This window comes from Phaethon lepturus, unplaced genomic scaffold (assembly GCF_000687285.1).
Source record: "Phaethon lepturus isolate BGI_N335 unplaced genomic scaffold, ASM68728v1 scaffold13838, whole genome shotgun sequence".
NCBI classification, from domain to species: domain Eukaryota; kingdom Metazoa; phylum Chordata; class Aves; order Phaethontiformes; family Phaethontidae; genus Phaethon; species Phaethon lepturus.
The window spans coordinates 1-21,031 of NW_010558476.1; the positions used below are offsets into that span (position 1 = coordinate 1).

General features: G+C 36.9%; 1 protein-coding gene across 1 annotated transcript in view; it reads right to left on the reverse strand.

Moving 5' to 3' along the window:
* Positions 1–246: 246 nt before the first annotated feature.
* The window catches only part of LOC104625453 (mucin-5AC-like), a gene marked incomplete at its 3' end in the record, with an annotated part of 62,298 nt that continues 41,513 nt past the window's right edge, over positions 247–21,031 (reverse strand). Inside the window, exons 4-30 of the mRNA XM_010293078.1 lie at positions 20,597–20,668; positions 18,930–19,001; positions 17,662–17,923; positions 16,615–16,729; positions 16,059–16,149; positions 15,539–15,651; positions 14,820–15,036; positions 14,350–14,475; positions 13,192–13,309; positions 12,203–12,341; positions 10,230–10,340; positions 9,967–10,036; positions 9,041–9,178; positions 8,792–8,956; positions 7,953–8,047; positions 6,812–6,938; positions 5,977–6,232; positions 5,328–5,377; positions 4,618–4,718; positions 4,338–4,489; positions 3,652–3,790; positions 3,437–3,550; positions 2,925–3,104; positions 2,181–2,420; positions 1,442–1,598; positions 729–857; positions 247–388 (exon numbers count right to left, since the gene is read on the reverse strand). Coding sequence (XP_010291380.1) covers positions 247–388; positions 729–857; positions 1,442–1,598; positions 2,181–2,420; positions 2,925–3,104; positions 3,437–3,550; positions 3,652–3,790; positions 4,338–4,489; positions 4,618–4,718; positions 5,328–5,377; positions 5,977–6,232; positions 6,812–6,938; positions 7,953–8,047; positions 8,792–8,956; positions 9,041–9,178; positions 9,967–10,036; positions 10,230–10,340; positions 12,203–12,341; positions 13,192–13,309; positions 14,350–14,475; positions 14,820–15,036; positions 15,539–15,651; positions 16,059–16,149; positions 16,615–16,729; positions 17,662–17,923; positions 18,930–19,001; positions 20,597–20,668 — 3,691 coding nt within the window. The remainder of the gene's footprint in view (positions 389–728; positions 858–1,441; positions 1,599–2,180; positions 2,421–2,924; positions 3,105–3,436; positions 3,551–3,651; positions 3,791–4,337; positions 4,490–4,617; positions 4,719–5,327; positions 5,378–5,976; positions 6,233–6,811; positions 6,939–7,952; positions 8,048–8,791; positions 8,957–9,040; positions 9,179–9,966; positions 10,037–10,229; positions 10,341–12,202; positions 12,342–13,191; positions 13,310–14,349; positions 14,476–14,819; positions 15,037–15,538; positions 15,652–16,058; positions 16,150–16,614; positions 16,730–17,661; positions 17,924–18,929; positions 19,002–20,596; positions 20,669–21,031) is intronic.

Below are 21,031 nucleotides of genomic sequence, written 5' to 3' on the forward strand. Positions count from 1 at the left end.
AATTTAATAATTATTTAATTATTATTATAATTTAAAAGTACTTTAATAAGAATACAGAATAAGTAGTCAATTAATCTCTCTATGGTAACATGTTTCACCATGTCATCGTTTAAGTTCCTGGGAATGGATGAAAATTCAGCAGCCTATGACTGGCCTAGTTCCTGTTGGCAAACCAAAAACCTAATGCATGATGCATTATGTTCCACAACTTTAAACTCAACATTTAAAAATCTTTACTAATCCTACCATGATTGACAATTCTGCTTTGAAGGCATCTGCATTCCTGGCTTGTAGTTTTTTCCATTTTCATAACAGCCACAATTAGAAACACAGGTCATGGTTTCTTCATTAAAATAGGGCTTATTCTTTGGACAGTGTGGATAGCAGCCTGCAATAAATAATGAGGGTTATGTTGACACTAGGCCTTTCACAAGTGGAAGTAGTTCTATACTCTGCTTATATCTGCTTTTCCCAAATTATCCCATATGATAAGTGGAATTTCAGACTTTGTTACTATTCCTTTGATTGCACATTAGCTTTGGAGTATTTTGTCATCATCGTCACCTCAAACAAGTTAGTGATCCACTGAGGAGTAAGATACTAATTAAAAAATCTCTTCTTATGATTTCTAATATAAACATGTAATATACTGAGTAATATAAATTTTGTTAATCATATTGCATTTTAGCTTTTTATAAGTAGAATGGGATATGCATGATTATGTTTACCTTCCAAACCTCTCAACTCATGAAGGCAGCTCCCACTTGGATTATTGCAGGTCTTCATACAAGGGGCTCCACATGGCTTGTAGTGCCACTCACATTCCCCTTGTGGGTTGTAGTAATCGCAGAACAAAGCTAGAGGAAGGAAAAATGATCTTTGGTCTTTTTGCTCTACAATCTTTCAGATTTACTGGGTAAAAATCCCATGTGGTCAGCATACTCACATAGGTGGTGAACAGTATACTGCCTTATTTTTAATTTAATACAATTGTTACACTTCTACTACCTTTTGACATCAATAAAGTTATAAAGCGTAGAACAGAGATACACATTAAGCATGAAAAATCAATTAATTGAATCACTGATTTTAGCTAGTATGCACTAAAATTTATTTACATTGAGCTTAATGTAGACTGGTGGGAGTGTAATATAATATTATAGTTTATCCGTTGTGTATCATGATTGATAAGTAAATCAGACACTAATAACACCATTGCTAAAGTTACTATCGTAGGTATCATTTTAAGAAGATAGATTTGCTTCCAGTGTTTTACCCAACTTCTTCATGGAGTTTTTTTTGCTGTTTTTAAAATACAGCAGTGCCTCTTATAAATACAAATTTATCCTTCTTTCTTTCTTCATTCTACTTGTTTTTCTTTTTTTATTCTTTGTTTTCTTTCCCTCTGGACCCATTCAAAAAGTAGTAGGGTGAGACTCACGACAAATGGATGGAGTTCTCCATGAAATGCAGATGTCCAGCTCATTGCACGCTTGAGCATAGGCAGCTACTGCTGTACAGAAACATTCACAGTCTCCTCCAGTGTCACAGGCACAAGCATCATCCACGCATGCTTGATAATATTCATTTGGTTCAACCTGTTGGAGAAAACATTTGAGTTCTCATGTACTTGTCCTCTTTGAAAAGACATTCACTGTCCTAAAAAAGCTGAATAAAAACTCTGAAACTGACAACTCTGTGTGAGAAAGATAAGAAAGGAAGAAACAATGAGAATACTTTGAAAAATGAAGAGGAAAATGTAGAATAAAGCTATTACTAATAAGTCGTAATGCAAAGAACTATTTGATGTTGAAGATACCTTTGCAGAAAGAATACTGTTATTTACTACAAGCTAGCACACAGTCACATATATCAGGTGGCTGATATTTGTATTAGTAGAAAATGATGCCATTAGAAATTAAACATATCCTGAGATTTAACTGTGATTGTTCTTTCTATCAAAAAAACCCCAACTATCAATTTCTTTAGTGTACCAGTTCAAGGCACAAGCTGAGAAAATGAAAGTGAAAATACTTTCTATGCAGTGTCCCTGGAACTTGGTCTGACTTCACTTTGTCAAGCATGACAAAGTGTGTTTTAGTGTATTTTTCAGCCATCCCACATAAAAATTAATGTAATCTCTGGCTCAAGAGAATTTAAGACTGAAGTTTTTGTCATACCTGGGAGTGACACTTTGCAAACACTTCACTGGTAATGATGCTGCATTGCTTCTGAGCCCAGGCTTTCCTGTATGGGTTCGCAGTGCATGGATCCTTGGTACGATTGGCATTTGGGCAACTAGAAGACACTTTCCAGCTATTGGCAAACTCCAACACATTTCCTACCACAGACTGACTGCGAGTAGTGAAGTCATTATTTCCATTGCCATCATAGTTTCCACAAAGTCCACAGACATGTCCCTGCATGGGGATAAACACAAAATGGCAAAGATCAGTAAGGTGCAGTTTCTCAGTATCTGCAAGTAACAGTCCTCAAGATGAATCAATCTTAAGCTTCTCTGGGCCTCTTAAGTAACAGTCTTGGACATTTTCATAAAATAACTTTCATGAAGAGATGTCTTTAACTTGTTAGGAAGGATAAAGATAGGAAGCAGAATAGACTCATGTTTTTTTGTTCTTAATATTGAGCCAATCAGCTTTATCTAATCCTGAACATACCTCTTCAGTGAGGGCTTTTAATGAATACAGCTACTGATGTAGTTGCTGTTATGCCATTGCTGAATACTGTAATTTAAGGAAAATGTGTAGTACGCAATCTAAATCAACACTACAAGGATAATAATATGTAATTGCTGCTCTTTTCAGTCTTCCAGTTACAGCCTAAGTCTCCATTTTTTTCTTTGAGAGATAACATGAATATGTTTCATAAATCATTTTATCCAGGCTTTGGATTTTTAAATGTACCTGAAAACTGGGACTAAGTTTGATGAATATACTGGTTTTCTTGTCCCACATGAGTATCAGGCCAACAGTAGTGTCAACGACCAGGTAGATGCCCATGGAATGGATTTGGAATGGCATTTTTCCTCCAGATGTCCTCTGGATGACATCAGAGTGTCCATCACTGAGTACCAGCTCATAGTTCTAGGACAGGAAAAGAAAATGTTAGAGGCCAATTAAAAAAGTCACCTATCGGGTAAAGTTTTATATATTACCAGTAACTGTTAATTGAAATAACAACTCTATTATCATCAAAATTATCCTATTTAACAACCTCAAGTTAAGCAATTTCTGTTTAGAATTCTTTCATTTTCTTTCTCTAGCAGAGACCAGAATTGTTGGCAGTAAGCAAAGCAGCGTAGTAACATTTTCACTGTCTTGGAGGACACTTCTATGATGCAGTCTATCTGGGACAGCTTGTTCCATCCTTCTGGCACATTAGGCCCTGGGTACAACATATTAAAGAAAATACTTACCCCCAGGAAAACTTTAATAGACTTAGAGCAGGTCGTTCCTGTAGTGCCACATGGAATGTTCTCAGTGATGACTCTGAAGGTTCCCTGATTCATACCTTGTTGACCACAGTAGTTCTGAAACAGGGGAATGATATTCAATGTTGACTATGCTACATGGTCATCTGTAAAACGCAAGGTACTTCAATAGTGCAAAAATCTGGGAAGGACTTTGTTACCTGGACCAGAACATATTCACAGTCTCCTTCAAAATCAAAGCGTTTGCCATCAAAGGTGGTGTAATGCCCATCTCCATAAACAGAGCAGGTTTCCAGGCAAGGTTCCTCGGAGCAGTGCCATTTCCTGTTTCTACATGTGCTACATAAGTCAAAAAGCACTCCAAATGTAAAAACCAGACATACACATGATATAGCTATATGTACATTTTTGCATGTACAACAATCTGATTTTAAAATGTGTTAAGTCTATAATGAAAAAATAGGGTTTGCTTATTCTCAGAAATACAGCATAGCTCAAGAGCCTTTGGGATTTACCCAAAGACTGTGTTACTTCATGATGTCATGAATAATTTGGGTTAGAAAATACTTTAAATCTTTTACATTTCCAAATCTTGTTGGATGTATTGAAATGTAGCAATTGCCTTCAAGGAAAAAGCTTTCTAGTCTCAAATGATTATGACAACATCCAAACCAAAAGTGGTTCTTTTGACCACTTGCAATTTCTGTGCTCTGTGCCATTGTAAAAAACAGACAGAGCTTGCTTTTTAGGTACTAAATGGATCATCTTATGTAGGATTCCCCCCTATAAAACTTGATACTGCAAGAGTGAAATGCTGTAATTCACCTAAAGATTAAACTATTCCTTTTCATATGCTTGAAAATAATATTTTTCAATATGTTCTTACCAGTTGTTACAGCCAACTCTGATTGATTCTCCTGGACTGTAGGAATTCCCATTATGAACACATGGACAGTCTTCTGGAGCTATACAGCCGCCTTTGCCATCTAACACTTGGTTATGAGGACATACACAGCCAGAGACACAGTGGGTACTGTACTGTAAGGACCATTTAGAAAACATGACTTGAAACATTTCCATAATGGAAGAGTCCAGCTGCAGCTGGTAATTGTAAAAAAGATCTAGTTTAATATGTTTTCAACTGGGTATAAAGAGTCTATACTTACGCATTCCATATCTAGAGTCTGACAGCTCTTCTGGCATCCTGCTCCTACCACATCTGCAGTGGCATTACCACAGTCAATATAGACCATGGGAGCTATGCAGACTGAAAGAGAGAAAAGCCATGAGAAATGTGAGATCAACCATGTTTTTATATCTTTGTGTTTCCTTAATGCAGACTGAAGAAAAAAAAAAAGACTCCTTTGTGAGATACGTGTATCTTAATATAATGCATTCCACCAGAAAGAGAAAATGAATATTGTCATGCTCATCTGTTTTTTGTGCTTATGCTTGGACTACTCATAGAAATTAATGTTTAGTTAGCTTTGTGAAACACTTCCTTTCAGAAAAAAAACACAAACAAACCACAAATAAAACAAGACAAAGATCCTGGTTTACTTTGTATTTGTTTAGGCTTTTAGTACTTTTACTTCATTTAAAATATGGACAGTTTTCTCTTCACATTCAGTAAAGTGACCAAGTGTTCTTTCCCCCTGGGTAATCCAGGGGGTTATAACTTGTTTCATCCATCTGAAAGGTAAGACCATGTTTCTTTATATGTTAGGAATAGCCTCTACTTTACAGAAATCATCTGTTCATTTTCTTGTTTGATTTTAGACTTGTACAATTTGTATCATTATGAGCAAAAAAGAGAGAACTGAAAAGGGTAAAGATGGAAAGGGAAAATTAAAGAAAATCTTAAGTGATCTGTTACCTGGTTCAGGTTTCTCTCCAATGCAGCTCAGCTTTCCATAGGTGCAAGTGCTGTAAAAAGAGAATGGATATGTTTTTGCTTTTCCTTCTTAAGTTTCAACTTGTTTCCTAATGAATTTGAAGTAATGAAAAATTAGTGTGATAAAACAGAGAAAATGTGTCCTTTATCAAAATAGTTTGTACTATTAATACATATATTAGAGCAGATGAATATACAAGTATATTCTATATGAAGACAGATTTGCTCTGTCCATTTGCCTGGTTGAAAACTGTCCTTCAGAATAGTTCAGATTCCATTCATAGTGGGAATAATCTGTAATGGGATTGTCAAGCACCTTCCACCATGGAACAAATCTTTTACAGTCATGGATAAGAAAAGTATATGTGGTGAGGAGTGACTGAGTGACTGGGTGAGAGTTTGGCTGTTAGCCAAGGCTAACCCACCACAATATGGTTTGTTGAATTCCTGTACTAGTCTAAGTACAATATTCCAAACATGGATAGCCCTAATAATTTTTAAGGATCTCTGATTTTTTGTATTGAAATTATTAGAGAGAGAAATGTACTCGATTTGAATACATTGTATAATGTATACATGGTTTCATGATTGCCTATATCCAATCTCATTCTTTTGTTTACAAATCTCTTACCAGACAACACCATTATCATGAACAACTTCTCCAGAAGACAGAGGCATTCCTTTGTAGTAACAAGGACAGCTAGAAGCAGGCACACATTTGCCACTTTCATCCATGTAGGTTCCATTTACGCAGGTGCAGCCATCAACTGGGACAAACTTGATGCTGCATGTGACATCAGGCTCACTCAGAGACCGGCAGGTGGGTTGACAGGAATCGACATTGTAAGTGTACTTCAAGGATTTCGGACACCAGGTGGTGTATTTTGCTTGAGAGTAAAAAGGTGAGTTACATTTGTAGTTCATTTAAGAATCAATGTAGGTATAAATGCAGTATTTGAGGTAAAGTATAGACGATAAACATGGTGATGTATGTACATGTGGTTTGCTGATATCCTTGACGGTATAATTTATATTTTCTTGTACTGCTAGAGGAAAATTTTACCCTATAAATGTGTCATGAATACAAAAGTTTTGTCCAGGTTAAAAAATGAAAAAAGTTCAGTTATAGTAATGCATAGTGTGTTTTTTCTTCATTGTTATTTTTATATTTTTTGTCAAAGTAAATTGAGAAACACTCTACTTATTTTACTCCTGTTGCAAGGGTATTGAGGTCCATGTTGTTCCTGCTGCAACTTCTGAGCAAGTAATCTAACAAAGCCTCTTTTTTATATTCCTCCCTGCTTACTGCTTGTCTTTTATGGTATTCCCTTCCTCCTCAAATTCTTGAAATTCAATGCTATACTTAAAACACAATTTGACAAAATTTACTGTGGGAATCCCTGAGACCTGTTGTGTGGGGGCTTCTGGATGATCATTTTCAAGAAACAAAGGGATATTGAACTTACTGCAGGCTTTGCTCCTCCATCCGGTGAGGAGAACTCCTTTAGCAGCACAGGCCCTGACATAGCTGGAAAGGGCAGCACACATGCAGTCCTCACTCTTCTCACAGTTACACGTGTCAAACATGCAGTTCTAGGGACAGAGGATGACATATGATCATCAGATTGTCATGTCAAAGCCATGGCACTCTATACTTTTTAGTGTCTTGTTTGTTAGAGCTAAAAGTGAGCGTAAGCCATATGCACAAGTAAACATATGTCTGTTTTTCACTTGAAGATTTCATTGAGCACTTTCAAAAAAGATTCTTTGCAAGGAGGGAGAGTAATCAGAGAGTAATTAGTAATCACAATTTTAAACTATTTTTTCTTTTTCTTGTTCTTTTTTACTTTTTCAGGTGTTGGTATGTTTCCCAGCTACTTCCAGTTTATAGCCACTGTGCCATATATACTTAGAAGAACTTTTAGGAATTAGGCTTAGGAATCTGGGCTTTCTGCATCAAGGGAATGAAGAAAACAAGAAGTCATTTAATGTGTTGCTATGCTGGGCAAAGTCACTATAATGTTATCATTCCAGAAAATGTTTGTTGAACATAATCTCGCAGGTTTTCAATAACAGGGACACTTTGTAAACTCCACAGGCAGTCTGTTCCAGATTTTCAACACCTTGAATTCCTGGAACATTTTTGTTCACATTTTATCTAAATCTCTTTGCTGCTTCTTACACACATTTCTTGCCTTGTCCTTGGATATATGCAAAAGCCTTCTAAGAGCAGTTCAGAGCAACTAAGCAAAGTGCTAGTTGAGATTCTGACTAAAGCTTTCTTTATATCTCAGGAGGGATGGCTTTTGTCCTTTGACCTGATAAGGAGTCCAGGGAGTCCAAGCTCCTAAATGCTTAGGCATTTAGGTTAGTACCTAAAGATATGGGCAGCAGGAATATGCCTATAAGTTTGTCCTCCTGGGAATGGAAAAAAAGATACCTTACAAAGCAGTAATTATTATGATATGTAGATAAAAATGAACCCTTGGCTTGAAAAGAACTATCATGAATGCATGTCCTCCCAATTGGCAAGTTATTCTTTCAGGTGTTAGTATCAGAAATCTGCGTCTTTTTCTTTTAAATTGGAAAAAGTTAAGAGCCAAGTACCTTCTGATAGACTTCTGGATTCACTGTTGAGTGACATTCAGCAAAAGGTCCCATGGTATCAGAAAGCAGTCCACACCAGTGCTGAGCATATTGGTCTGTGAATTGAAAACATGATAAGAATTTCTATTGTACTTCATTGTCTAAAGTCTTGTCTCAATGTAACTATACTTCCTGCAAGGAAATTGCACAAGCTTAACTTTACAATAGAATTCAGCTCTGTATTTGCTGAAACACAGTCTTTCTCTTCCTCTATACAGAAATATGAACTCTTCATAAACTGAATGCTCTTAATTCATGGTAGTTGTCATGGAATAAACTAAGATATCCTTAGCTGAATTTTGAAAAAGAAGGTTCACAGTGTGAATTAAAAATACGCTCGTTCATCTCAGAAAACAGAAGAGAGTATTGTGAATGCTCAAAAATTATGTATTTCATTGGCTGAAGTGGAGCCTGAGAGCTATACATTTCTGAATTGTAAATCTGGTTCTCAGTTTAACAGTGGAAGAACCACACAGAGTACAACCTTCAGTGAGACTATGCACAGCTTTTTTCCTATATGATGATCAGTCCTTTCCAGGAATGGATCCCTGATATGGTGTATGGTTCCAGTTTGCCTTAAGCAAGTGGCAAAAACACGTGCTTTCTTTATCCAAAGGAATATTTTTGAAGGTCAAAAATATTATCCTAGCTATTATTTATTAATTGAAGACTTCTAGTGTCAACTGAGGAAAATAGTGTGTGTGCAAATGGTCCACTTATTTTGGCTTGGTTGTTGATCAGCTTATTCCTACTTTCCATCTTAAAAGAGAATAGAAAGGATTACTATATGCTGAACTTACCATTTTGTATGCTGACAGTACAGGGGTTCTCAAAGGTATTTTTGGCATCAGGGCAATCAGCCCGAGTTTTCCAAGTATTGCCAAAGGCAGCTGAAGTACCCTCTATTACACCACTGGTGGTTTTGAAATCATCTGTCTGCATGTCATTGAAGTTTCCACAGAGACCTAAAAGGAAGCAGGTGGGCTGTGAAAGTCTCCTATAAAATGAAGCGTACTGAAGAATGCAATTGTTATGATAAGATCACTTACCACAGGTCTGCCCTTTATGTGATGGGTCTAAGTCTATAAAAAGTTGCATGAGAGGCACAAGCTGAACCTGTAGCTGAAGACCAAAGGTTGTTTGCAGAATGATGAAGAAAGATGATGGTCTGAATATGGTGACATTTGCTAGGGACATAAGAACATATGAGTTATAATGTCATATGAGATGAGCCATTGAAATATCTGTTCATTATATAGAGGGATTGTACAGCTGTGTTTGATATGAGCCTCATTTCTGAAGAACTGGAGGAAAAATGATCCATACAGGATTTCAAATCCAGCACCAAAATAGGCTGTCTTTGCCCTAAACAACAAATGTATAAAAAAACCTCCACTTCCTGTTAGGTGTTTTAAAATAAGGGGAAGAACGCACACTTCTGTTGCTATTTAAAAGACCACCTTTGCTTGATGAAAATGATATAGCATGATTTAGTGGTGGACTCCAACCTGGACCTATTCTGTCCTTTTGCGGTTTGCTTTCTGTTCAGGTGCAGTAGTATCTGAGAAGAGCTGGTGTGAGAGAAATTCTCCAGTGATGAATGTGCACCAAAGAAAAGGTGAAGTGAGAATGAAGACAGGGAATTAAACAACTTGAGATATTGGATTCCTGTGGCATACCAGAATTTTTGTTTCCCCTCTTATGGCAGTATTTGGATCTGGAAGTGTGCAATGATACTACTTGATTTAATTGAATCTCCATTTAGTTAGAAATTGCTAAAGTTAGACCATAATTTTGCTAAAATTACAATAATTGTATAGGCAAACCCTGTTACTTTAAAAATGAGAGACTGTTGGAGTATCTCGTGTTTGCTGCAGTCTAACCAAAGGTAGAATTTGGTTTTAGATTAACTGATGTAATAACATTTTAAAGTAAAAAATGAGAAACTTCACAGAATTCTTCCAAAGGAACTTACCTGCAGAGAATGGCAGCTGTGTGTAGATCATATTCACAAATACACTGCCAGAAGGCTGGATCACAATGTTCTGTTCACAAGAAAAGGCAATGATTATCAAGCATATTTAGGAAAGGTAAAACACTTTCCAAGTGTCTTCTCTCTTGTATTGTTCAGGATAAAGGAAAAAAAGTGGGGGGAGACTGTGCCACTTGCAATCTAGTTGTTTATTCAGCTTTGAAAACATCCCAGCAGAACATTAGGTGTCTACATTTGCTACTTACAGTTTGTCCTCCACTTAGGCTGACAGCTATACCCTTGAGGCATGTCTCAGTGTCAGTCAGGCCACACTTCTGGATATCTCCCAGAACAGTGAATTCATTGCTGTCGCAAAGCTAGAAGAAGAAAACAAAATATATAGTTAAAAGGATTTGTTATATTAAAATATCATTATCTTAAAAAGGTTCACACTCAAATGGCATTCTTAGTAAAGTGAGTCTTTTAAAACTTCATTGCTTTTCTCCCTGCTCATGTGGTTTTACATATATGTATACAGTCACCAAGTAAGCTCACATTCATGCAGTCTGCACAGTCTAAGCTATCCATTAGTTCTGACATTCAAGGGCAAGTAAAACTTACTAAGCTGGACATTAAAACTTCCTAATGTTTAGGTAATACTAGTTCCTAATGTTTAGGCAATGCTAGTTTAATATGCCAGAGAAGAAGAAGGAAGTGTGCTTTTCTTGCCCATTGGTTATGGTGTTTGTCAGGGAGAGGAGAGAAATTGTTTCCAGTCTTTTCTGCACTGAACAGATTATCAAAAGGCCTGGTGATTTTGACATTCTTTTAACAGGTAGGAAATACGCATTTAAATATCATCACATAGGATGAACTAAAATCACTATTCACTAATCATTATAAATTAAGCTACTGAATAAAGGCAAAATTCATTTCTTCTATTGGTTCTGATTTTCTATTAATTCAATAATTCGATTTTTCAATTCATATAATTCAACTAATTCAAATCAACTAATTCAATAATTTAATTTTTCTATTGGTTTTGACTGTATTCTGTGAGCTATATTCAAAGTGTGCCTAATGGCCAAGACGTTACAGGGGAACACACAGAAGTTTGTGATTCTGAACATGTTGTCTCACTTTCTTGGTGAAATAAAGAATAAATTGTGGTCAGCTGATGATGCAGAATTACAGACGTCTAGAAATTTGATGTTATAATTGTGGGCTTTTTGCTATTATGTGTCCAAGTTTAGGGGTTTTCTGTACCTCCAGAGCCTCTGAGAATCTCATTTCACATGTTGGTGCCAAAAGGGGAGTTTAATGTATAAGTCTGATCTATGATCCCATTGTGTGTCAAGCCCAGTGCTTGTAAATCTCACAAAAAAGTTTAATTTATTTAGTCTAATCTATTTCTAAATTGCCTCATCCTAGTTCATTTCTAAGTTTTTATGGTTCTCTTTCTTGATAACATTCAGTTTGGGCTTTTTGAGGACAGATTTTATTTAATATGAAGTGTGTGGGAAAATTGTTTATATCACTCATCCAATACAAATAAACAACAAATATACCTAGGGTTCTGAAAGCTGCAAATCTGTAGTCATTATTTTAGATATATCTACTTAGAATTCAGTCCCTACTAATCTAAAAACTCCAGGAAATCTTAGGTATTTTTGTAAGTCACTCATCAATTTCTAATTCAGGTTTTAGAATACAGGTATGACTTCTTAGCTTTTTGTTTTTAAACTCTAAGAGTCTTCTAGGCTTAACGGGAAAAAATGTTCGGAGGGTTGATCATCTTAATGAAATAACTCCTCTCCCATGAATTCTGTATGATAATTCCATTACAAATACTGTTAATCAAATAAGCCATTGAACTATATTAACTGTGACAAAAAGGACAGTACCAATGGATGTGATAAGCACTTAAGTAGTTATAAAACACCAGACAGGACATATTTAATTAAAAAAGTAACGGGAAGTATGGGGATAAGGGAATAAGGGGAAGCCTAAAAACTCAGTGCAATTCTTAAACCATGAGCAAAGAACAACTACTACAATATGCTTATGTAATTATGCTTGCACAGAAAGTCCCCTGAAATCCCTTTAAGGCTGCATGTTGACCCTCTAAGTTTCAGAAAGTTCATGTGATTGCTAGTAGTTTTAATTAAACAACATTATATATAATAAAAACATTTTCCTTTAGCCTACTGCTTTAGCAAGGATTGTGACTCATTTTTACCTTGGTTAGGACATAGCTACAGTCTCCGAAGAAGGAATAATATTTCTCATCAAATGTTGAAATATGGGAGCCTCCTTCAATACTGCAAGTCCCAGGGCATGACTGAGTGACACAAGACCATTCACCTCCAGTGCAGGTACTGAAATGAAGGCGGCATTAAGTAACCTCGGGTAATGTAAGTGTAAATGAAATAAGAGACAATAAAGGCAGTTGATATCTTAATTTTCCTCTTGAAATATTGATCATACTGTCAAAGAAACCAACATTGTTCTGAAATCTCAGAGTAAATGTGGGGCAGGAACATTTATATTAGTGATAATTTTTTATATATTGCTGTTCATTTCCAGTCTTTGGACAGTATTCAGTCCTGGTGAGCACGGCATCCATTCTGCTATATATGAAGTATCACTCCTCATCTTCATTAGTATGTCTTAAGCTCCAAAAGTGTTAAGTGTTTCTTGGAAAATAACATGCATGTTTGTGGTTCTTGTATTCATAGATAGATAGGGGCATTTGCATACACTTACACAAAAATACTTCAGTAATTATAGTGATATTGAAAAAGATATATCATATCTGTCAAACATGCCTCTCAAATGTGATCTCCCACTCTGTCTTTATGCAACATGTGCCTAAATGTCACATCCTCCATAGTACTTACATGAGCATTCTAGTACCACACTATAGTGCTGCAAAGGGCATAACACAGTAATTCACATTTTTAAACACCTCTAGTATTTGAATTTGATTGTCTCCTTTAATTGATTGGTCTTGAAATTGGAATACCTATATCTAAACTCAAATTTTTGTTTCCAAGTGTGAGGAGAAAACAGAGATGTAAATATCCTCTAAAAATGTATAATCAAGGAACTTCAGCTGGTAAGTAGTTCCTAATTTCTTTTTAAGGAGAAATTAGTAGTTTTTCCCTGTCCTCAAAATGTTCAGGTAATGCACCTAAAAAAAGAAATATGAGAAAGGGAGTATGTTACCATGATCTGCATTTAGATGAGAAGGAGGCACCAGGAGCATAAGTTTCACCTTCATAGGTACAGGGGCATTCTTTACGGGGAATGCAGCCAACACCATTAATGTCATCAAATACCATTCCTAGAGAAAGAAACGGTCTGTTACTCATTCTGTGCACCTGCTTTTGTACACATATCTGGAGACACCTGAAAGCATGTTCCATTTCTTTTTCATTTCACTGCAAATGAATAAAACATACTTCAAAATCATAGGACACTAGCTATGTAGGCATTGAAGGGCTATATTCCATTGAAGCCTATCTAAAATCTTCGGGTGATCAAAAGAGACCTCTAGGGAAGCAGCTTTCTGTTGTGGACTTCCTTAGACTGGAATTAGGATTAAAATTATTAGATAATGAGGTGGAATAGATGAACCATTTGTAAGAGGGCCCAGGGACATATTTGTACAGTAAATATTTTTATACCCAAAGGCAGAGGATTATCTAAGAGAAGTCAGTGCTATTATACAACAAGCGATGGTGAATTACTGAGACATCATGAAGGATGGGCAGAAGAGCTACAAGGGGTGAAGATCCTACCATGCAGTCACTCACAACAGCAACAATTCTCAGCCCCAGAAGTAAGCATGCACAAAGAGAACACATTTGCATTGTTTGTCTTTTATTGAGATTCAGTTCTCATGCGTAATTCTCTGAAGCACCAGATTTTATACACTGCCTAGTGCTCTCTCAGCTCCTTTCATTTAGACACACAACACTGGACAGGAAGGGTTTGGTAATTTAGGGAACAAGACACAGCTTTGCTAACACCAGGAGTTATCATTGTGGGAAAAATGTGATTAAACTTTACATACTTTCTATGAACTGAATATGGATGCTGAGAATAGCAGACTTCCCCTTATTGTTAGGAGCGAAGTATCTTATTCTCAGTTCAGTCATTATGCACATCTCAGGCACGTTTGTTGTTTAAAAGGGCATTTTTAGTAATCTGAATAGAAATGGTACATGCATATCAAGGAAGAAATGTAGTCATTACTTTTATGATAATAACACTGATGACATGATGAGAATGATACAGAGTAGGAAATGTGTAAATGTTAAATGTGTACAGTAAGTGTTCTAGCGGTTTTGACTATGAGAAAAGGGCAGGAAATAAGCTTGCCTGGAGGACAGACACAGCCATCTGTACAATGATCTTCACAAAGTTCAGATCGTTCCGGATTGCTGCACGTGTCAGAGCAGGGAGAGCCACACTCCTGGTATTGCATGTTGAAAGGACATAATTTCGCTGAAAGTAGAAAGATTATTATAATATTGACTTTTCCTATGAAATGTTGAGAAAACTATTTGCAATTTAGGTCATTTTCTGTCAAGATATAGTGGGCATTCCCCATCCAGGTGGAGGCTGCAACATTTTAGACTTTCTGATATATATTGAAAACCATTAGTAATGCAAAATCCTCTAATCTTCCATATTCCCGAAGTCTTGAGTATGCTCAGGTTAAAACTGATTTAATGAAAATTACATGCACCTTTAAATGGCTGTCTTCTTCAGGAATAAAATTCACATATTTGTAGTTTACTAGCTATGGGTAGTAAGCACAGGTGAAAGTCCCTTCCTGAGATACTTACGACATAGTTCTGATGTTCTCCAGTTCAGAGGCTGTCCACCTGCATGAGCGCACTGCCGGGAGTATTCAGCAAAGGTGTTGCACATGCAGAAGTCAGCCATAGAGCTATCACAGTGGCATAGGTCTTGTATGCAAGTTTCAATGTAGTCCTGAACATTCACAAGTGCATTACAGCCTGTAAATGCTTTACTGGTTAACACTGTCTCACAGATAGAAGCCTAGGAGGGAAAATAGAGAAGGTAAAAAAAATGTTTAGAAAATATGAAATTAATTATTTAAGGCATGTAGCAGAGCAAGCCAAAGGTCCATCTGGTCCAGAAACCTGTCCAACAGGAGCCATAAGCAGATGGGTAGGGAAAAGTATAACAATAGGGCAAGCACACATGGAACTCCTTTTATTAGCCCCCATATCTTCCCATATCTTGAGTTACATTCAGCTCAGGTGACTTCCCAAGCATTATAGAGTTTCTTTGTATTAAGACATCCTCAGTGAATTTCTCTTTCATGAAAATATCCGGTCTTCTCTTGGAAGGGCAATGCAACATTTTAACATTCACTTTAGCAAAGAATAAAAAAATTAAATTTAGAAAAATTTTCTTTCCAGACCTATGGTTGAGTCATATTCATGCTATATTTTTTCCAATTTCAACAGATTTGCTCCAAAGACAGGGAGAATATATTTTACGCTGATAAAATAAATTTTGAGAGGGAAGTTCTTACAAATTCAGCTGAGCAGTTCACCAGAACAGCAGGAGGAATAGGATCAGCACACTGCTCTGTGGGTCCATCCATTTTCTGCCTATTCCCGAACTGTATGGGAGTCAGTTTTGTCTCTGTAAAAAGCAGTCCAAATATTAGGATAATATTTACTGGTTTACTGGCTTTTGTGTGGAGATATTTTCTTTTGTGTCACTACCTGCTATGACATGAACAATGATTACCAGATAATGTTAGTATAATATAAAAGCAAAAGGAGATGAAGAAGGTATACAAGGAACTGTACCGTAACTATTGAAAACAAGTAGGAAGTTGTGTGTGGCAGGTCTTTAAAGTTCTAACAGTGCTGGAAGCAGCCTACTACATCTCAAAGCCCTGACTGTATACATAACTGACATCATGGAAATACATAAGAAATATCACTAGTTTTGCAGTTAATACAACCTACAACCTATGTTACAGTATACCGTTAAAAGAAAGAAAAACAAAGCAACAATACTTAATAATGCTTTTTATTACTTACTCTCGGAAATAAATTCATTGCTAATTGGAATTCCATTGAAGTCCCCACAAAGTCCGCAAGTTTGATTGGCATATTTCTTATCTAGTTCAACCTAAAAGAAATGAGGAAAGAGAGCTTAGCTTCAATGTCAGCCTTGATGGTTAGGAAGACAGGCAATGTCAATATTGCTTTTGTACTCAAAATCTGACATCTATGCTGTGCAGACTGTGTCGTGTGCTAACAAAGTAGGCACCATTGGGAAGGTCAGTGACCACCAAGAAAAACTTGGTCTTATTCTAGCCCCGGGGCTGTGAACATCAGCTCATTGCCTGGTCAGGAATCTCAGTACTTCACTGTGAGGTGGGTATGTTATAAATGGGGGTCTATTGATCCTGATCTGAGCTTGGTGAGAAAAAAAAAAGGGAAATTGGGAGAAGACTGGAAGACAGAACAATACACTAAAAATGGACACAAATCCAAAAGTAACTAATGCCTGCCTGGCTGATAAGAATACAAAGATGTAAACAGACTGTTTTCCAAATACAGGCTTTCTGCCATGCTTTGGATGTTTTCTTACCAGGAGGGCATCCTCTTCATTCCAAAGGAAGGTCAGACCTAATTTGGCAGAAACTTTCAAATAGCTGTTGCTTCTCTCTATCAAGACTCCCATATGGCTGTAAGGCATCTGAACCCTGGGGAAAGGTCACTGTAATTCAGCAGGGCTAGGGACAGAATTTAGTCAGAGCAATAACTAAATACATCCAACACAAGTCTGTAACATATTGGCTGTTTCTTACACAATTGCTTCTCATTACGCAAATGGATCAGCCTTGCTTTCCCTGCTGTTCCTTTTGGCTAACTCTGTTAATGCTCTTTTGCTAGGTAAAATGTTGGCATGTGTCTTCAGTTCGTATTGTTCAGAAAAGTGCTGGGAGGTTCTGTTTTGCAAGCAGTATTCTTCAGGATATTGCTATTTATTCCTTAAAGCCCTTGATAATAAAGGGATAGACTCTTTAAGCTTTCTATGACATGAGTACCGTTCACAAAGGCAAGCCAAGATAACCTTTAGACTAGCTTGCTGTAGATAGCTGCTACGATACACAGCTCACTGTGGGATAGCTGCCCAAATATTTACCCAGCCTTTTGGACAACTTTCACACCCTGCGCCAAAGTCAGTGCTACCATTGCTACGTAGATAGCAAGTTTCCAGACTAGCTCATTTTAGATGAGCACAGGTACAAGCTGTAGTCACTGCTTACTGTTCAGTGCAAGGACAAAAGCCATAAAAATTCCTCTCAAGAATCCTGTTCTGGTAAAATTATTGGAAAGTAGAAACTTAAAGGGTGTAAAAACTTAATACTTTGACTGAATCCATCTTATATACTGTTATATACATACACAATTATAGCAAGTGGGGCAGCAACTGGGATACAGCTCATCTGAACAAAATGGACACAGGAATAATCTGCAGAAGTGGTGCTTAGCTCAAGGTCAGGCCCTCTTATTTTTATTGATACTTCAGGAAGGACCTGAGCCCTCCAGCTGCTTAGGAGCAATGTGAGATCAGATGAGGTAAAGGCATGGGAGCAAAAGCAGTGATGACAGTTTCAAAGTATGAACATACGGTTTGCCATCAAGCAGGACAGAGCTGCGGGTCAGTTCAATTACTGTTCCTTCCAGCTTCATGATGACGTGAGTGATCATGGTAGCATTTTCCACTATTGTACGCCTAATCTGGATGTTGAAGTCCTCATAGGGAGATTTGCAGTTGGATGCAAAGATGTAATTGCAGACCCCAGGGAAGTAAAAGATGTCCCCATCAAAGGTCTTGAAGTGGAAGTTACCCCATGTACTGCACACACGGCCATTGTGAGAGGGGTTGCCAGCTGTGGATTCAAAATAAGAAGTAAGAATTTTCTGTAATTTGCTGTAGATACCCTCCCTTTTGTTGCTTTCCCCCTTTTATTTCTTTGACCAGACTCTGTCCAAAAAGCCCATCTCTGTTTTCCTTCTTGTCAAGCTATTTATTTATTGAACTGTTATTTATTTAGTTCAGTTATCTTTTGTGTTTAATCTGTTTTCCTCAGGGATATAAGTGCCTAAGATTGGAAGAGACCTCCCGGTTCACTATGTCCAATGGTCTGGTTCTGCTGATAGCCATATTCTATAATTCCTTTCCTAAATGTATGAAGTTCTAAAGTTTTACCATAAAACCAATATAAAGTTAGTTTAAAACTAGCTGGTACTCCTACTAGGGATGGCCACTCATAGCCGCACCTTTTGAATGGCTGGAAGGCTTTTGCCAGCATCTTCCAAAACATATTCCTGTCTCATATATGCCTGGCTGTTCTTGTGCTGGTATTACACTTCACCTTGCAGGGGTTCCACCTCCATTCTTCTCCCCCCACCCGTTATAGAAATCATTTATCTCTTTTCAGTCTTCATTTCCTTACAAGCAGGCTCTCCTATCTCCCTGATTGTCCTCACAGTCCCTCTCTGCTTTTCTGCCAGATTTGCACTCACCCTGCTTGAACATGACTAGTCAGAATTGTACCCTATATCCTAGGTAAGGTGTCTCACCAGTGCTTTGAACACATTAATATTTCCCTTTCTTTACTGGAAATATTGGGTATGATTTATCCCAATATTTATATAATTTTTAACTTTTTTTTTTTTACAGCTGCATCATATTAACAAAATGCAGGCTGAGTACTGGGGTCACATTTAGATTATCCTTGTTACCTGATGAACTGACTACTTTTCTTATTAGTTTTTTATTTTATGATGCTAAAGGATCTTACACAATTTATTAATTTCTTCAGTCACTCCATGCTCTACCTGTTTGATTAACAAGAACACAGATACCTGGGCCATGACATTTATTTAACTTACCCTTTACTTTCAGTGTGTTTTGAAAAGGCGGAATGATTGTCACTTCTTGGGATTTTAAAGCTGGTGGAAAATCTAAGGGAGGGAAAAACAATCAAGTTTTATCTTATTAGAAGTCCTGAAAAATTGATAGAGATTGCCTAGTCTCTTTACTGATTAACATTTCCTACTACTAGTTACACTCTAGGGGGAAGTTTCCACAAGATTTTATTGGTGTTTTTTATGCAGTGCATTGTGTTCTGTCTTTCTACATATTTCACTAACAGCCAAATCCCAAAGATGGTACTTTGGCTGTTTGGTTGGTACAGTTTGGTGCAGTTGGTACAGATGGTACAGTTTGGCCGTAGTACTTCTATTATTTGTTCAAGACTCCCATCTGATGCTGGCCCTGATGTTCTGAACTCAAAAGCAGCAATCTGATTCTTAGAGTACAGTGTTGTAATAGTGATGCAGAAAAAGCAGTGCTAATGTCTATGTTTGAACCTTTGCCTTTCAGTACAGTTAGAAGCAGAAGGTTATTGAAGAATATTAGAAGCTAAGGATGAGAAACAGGAGCTGGTTTTTTTCAGAAGCTACTATCTTTCTGTGTGCTGAGACGTACTTTTGCACAACCAACTCTAAGCAGATTTTTTTAAAAAACAGTTTAAATTCTGTGAAACTTTAATCATGTGCTTTTCATGCAAAGACTTCTATTGGTAGGATCTAAATTTTCCATGTCCAAATCCAATGTTTTCTCTTTGGATCCAGCAATTAAAGGGATAGAATACTTAGAGAACATGCAACGTGCTTTTCTTAACATGAGAGTCTGAGGAACTGATGTAGTTTCTCCCTTGAAAGTATCAAAATCAGAATATTACGCCTTCTACACTGTAGATTGTGCAATATCAGCCCTTGACTTCTGCATTTAGACCAAAAAATATAACTAAGATAAATATGTGTTTTAGAAAGACAATCTCATTTAGTCTTGATGTAAGAATCTGTTACAATATTTAAATGCATTCACTGTTATTAAATAATTTGTGGTACACTTCCAGTTTGCGTTTACCACTCTTTTAATTGCCAGCTAGTGACCTCACAAACTGCTGACTGTGGGGCAGGCTTAATGATTAGTTGTTTCAGCCTGTCATCACTAATATACCAGTCTGTGTTGTATCCTTCCACCCTTTTTGCTCTGTACAGTTATGTGTCACGCATGATCCTGTAGTGCTTAATTATTCTAATGTTTAAGGTAGTTTGAGTTTTCTTATTCTCTTGTGAGTGACGCAGTCATCTTGACACTGCATTAAAAATGTGTATTTTATTACCTACTATCAAGTGCCTTGGTGATATGTGTGTATACACACACCTCTTCTGAAAACATGCTTTTAGATAGAAGGTACGTACCTTTCATGAAGTTAAAGATTAGATAACTCTATTATATCTGTAGACCAGATCTTCTGGGCCAGATCTCAGAGGAAGTTCTCCAGTTTAGAGCAGTCAGAGATTGGCTGGGAAATGGATATATTGTACAGACGATGCTATCTCCTTTTTTTGGGGGGGAGGGGGGCAGGAGGGAGTGGGGGAAGGGAACATATGTTCTAGCTAGGAATAAGAAGATTCTAGTAATCTTATTATTTATCATTTTATTTTGGGACAAAATCTTAGAAATGGATCAGCATTAAAATACTTACTTTTTTGTCGCTGCAGGATGGATGGAGAAACATAGTTTGATTTTGTTTGTTGTTCATCATCTTGGGCTTGAACTGCATCAAGAACAGTGGAGGAGGAAAATGTTAATGTCTAATTTTCTTGAGTTCCCTCATCATTTCTCAATTATATCTGTTTAAACATACAACAATCAGTCTATCAAAAATCAGCAAAGCTATGTGTGTGTGCAGGAGGTCAGATTTGCATCAGGACCTGTGCTACATGCAGCCACGATGGCCATATACTACTCATTTAGCTTTTTTTTTTTCCCTAATAAATTACTGCAGGGAAGCCATCAAAAACATGCCTGTGATAATTTGAGCAGATCCTTATTCTGTTATTGTCGCAATACCCTTGGATGCCCTTATAAGCTTTTCAGATAAAGCACTTAATTTTCTTAGTTTTTATGGTTACCGTGT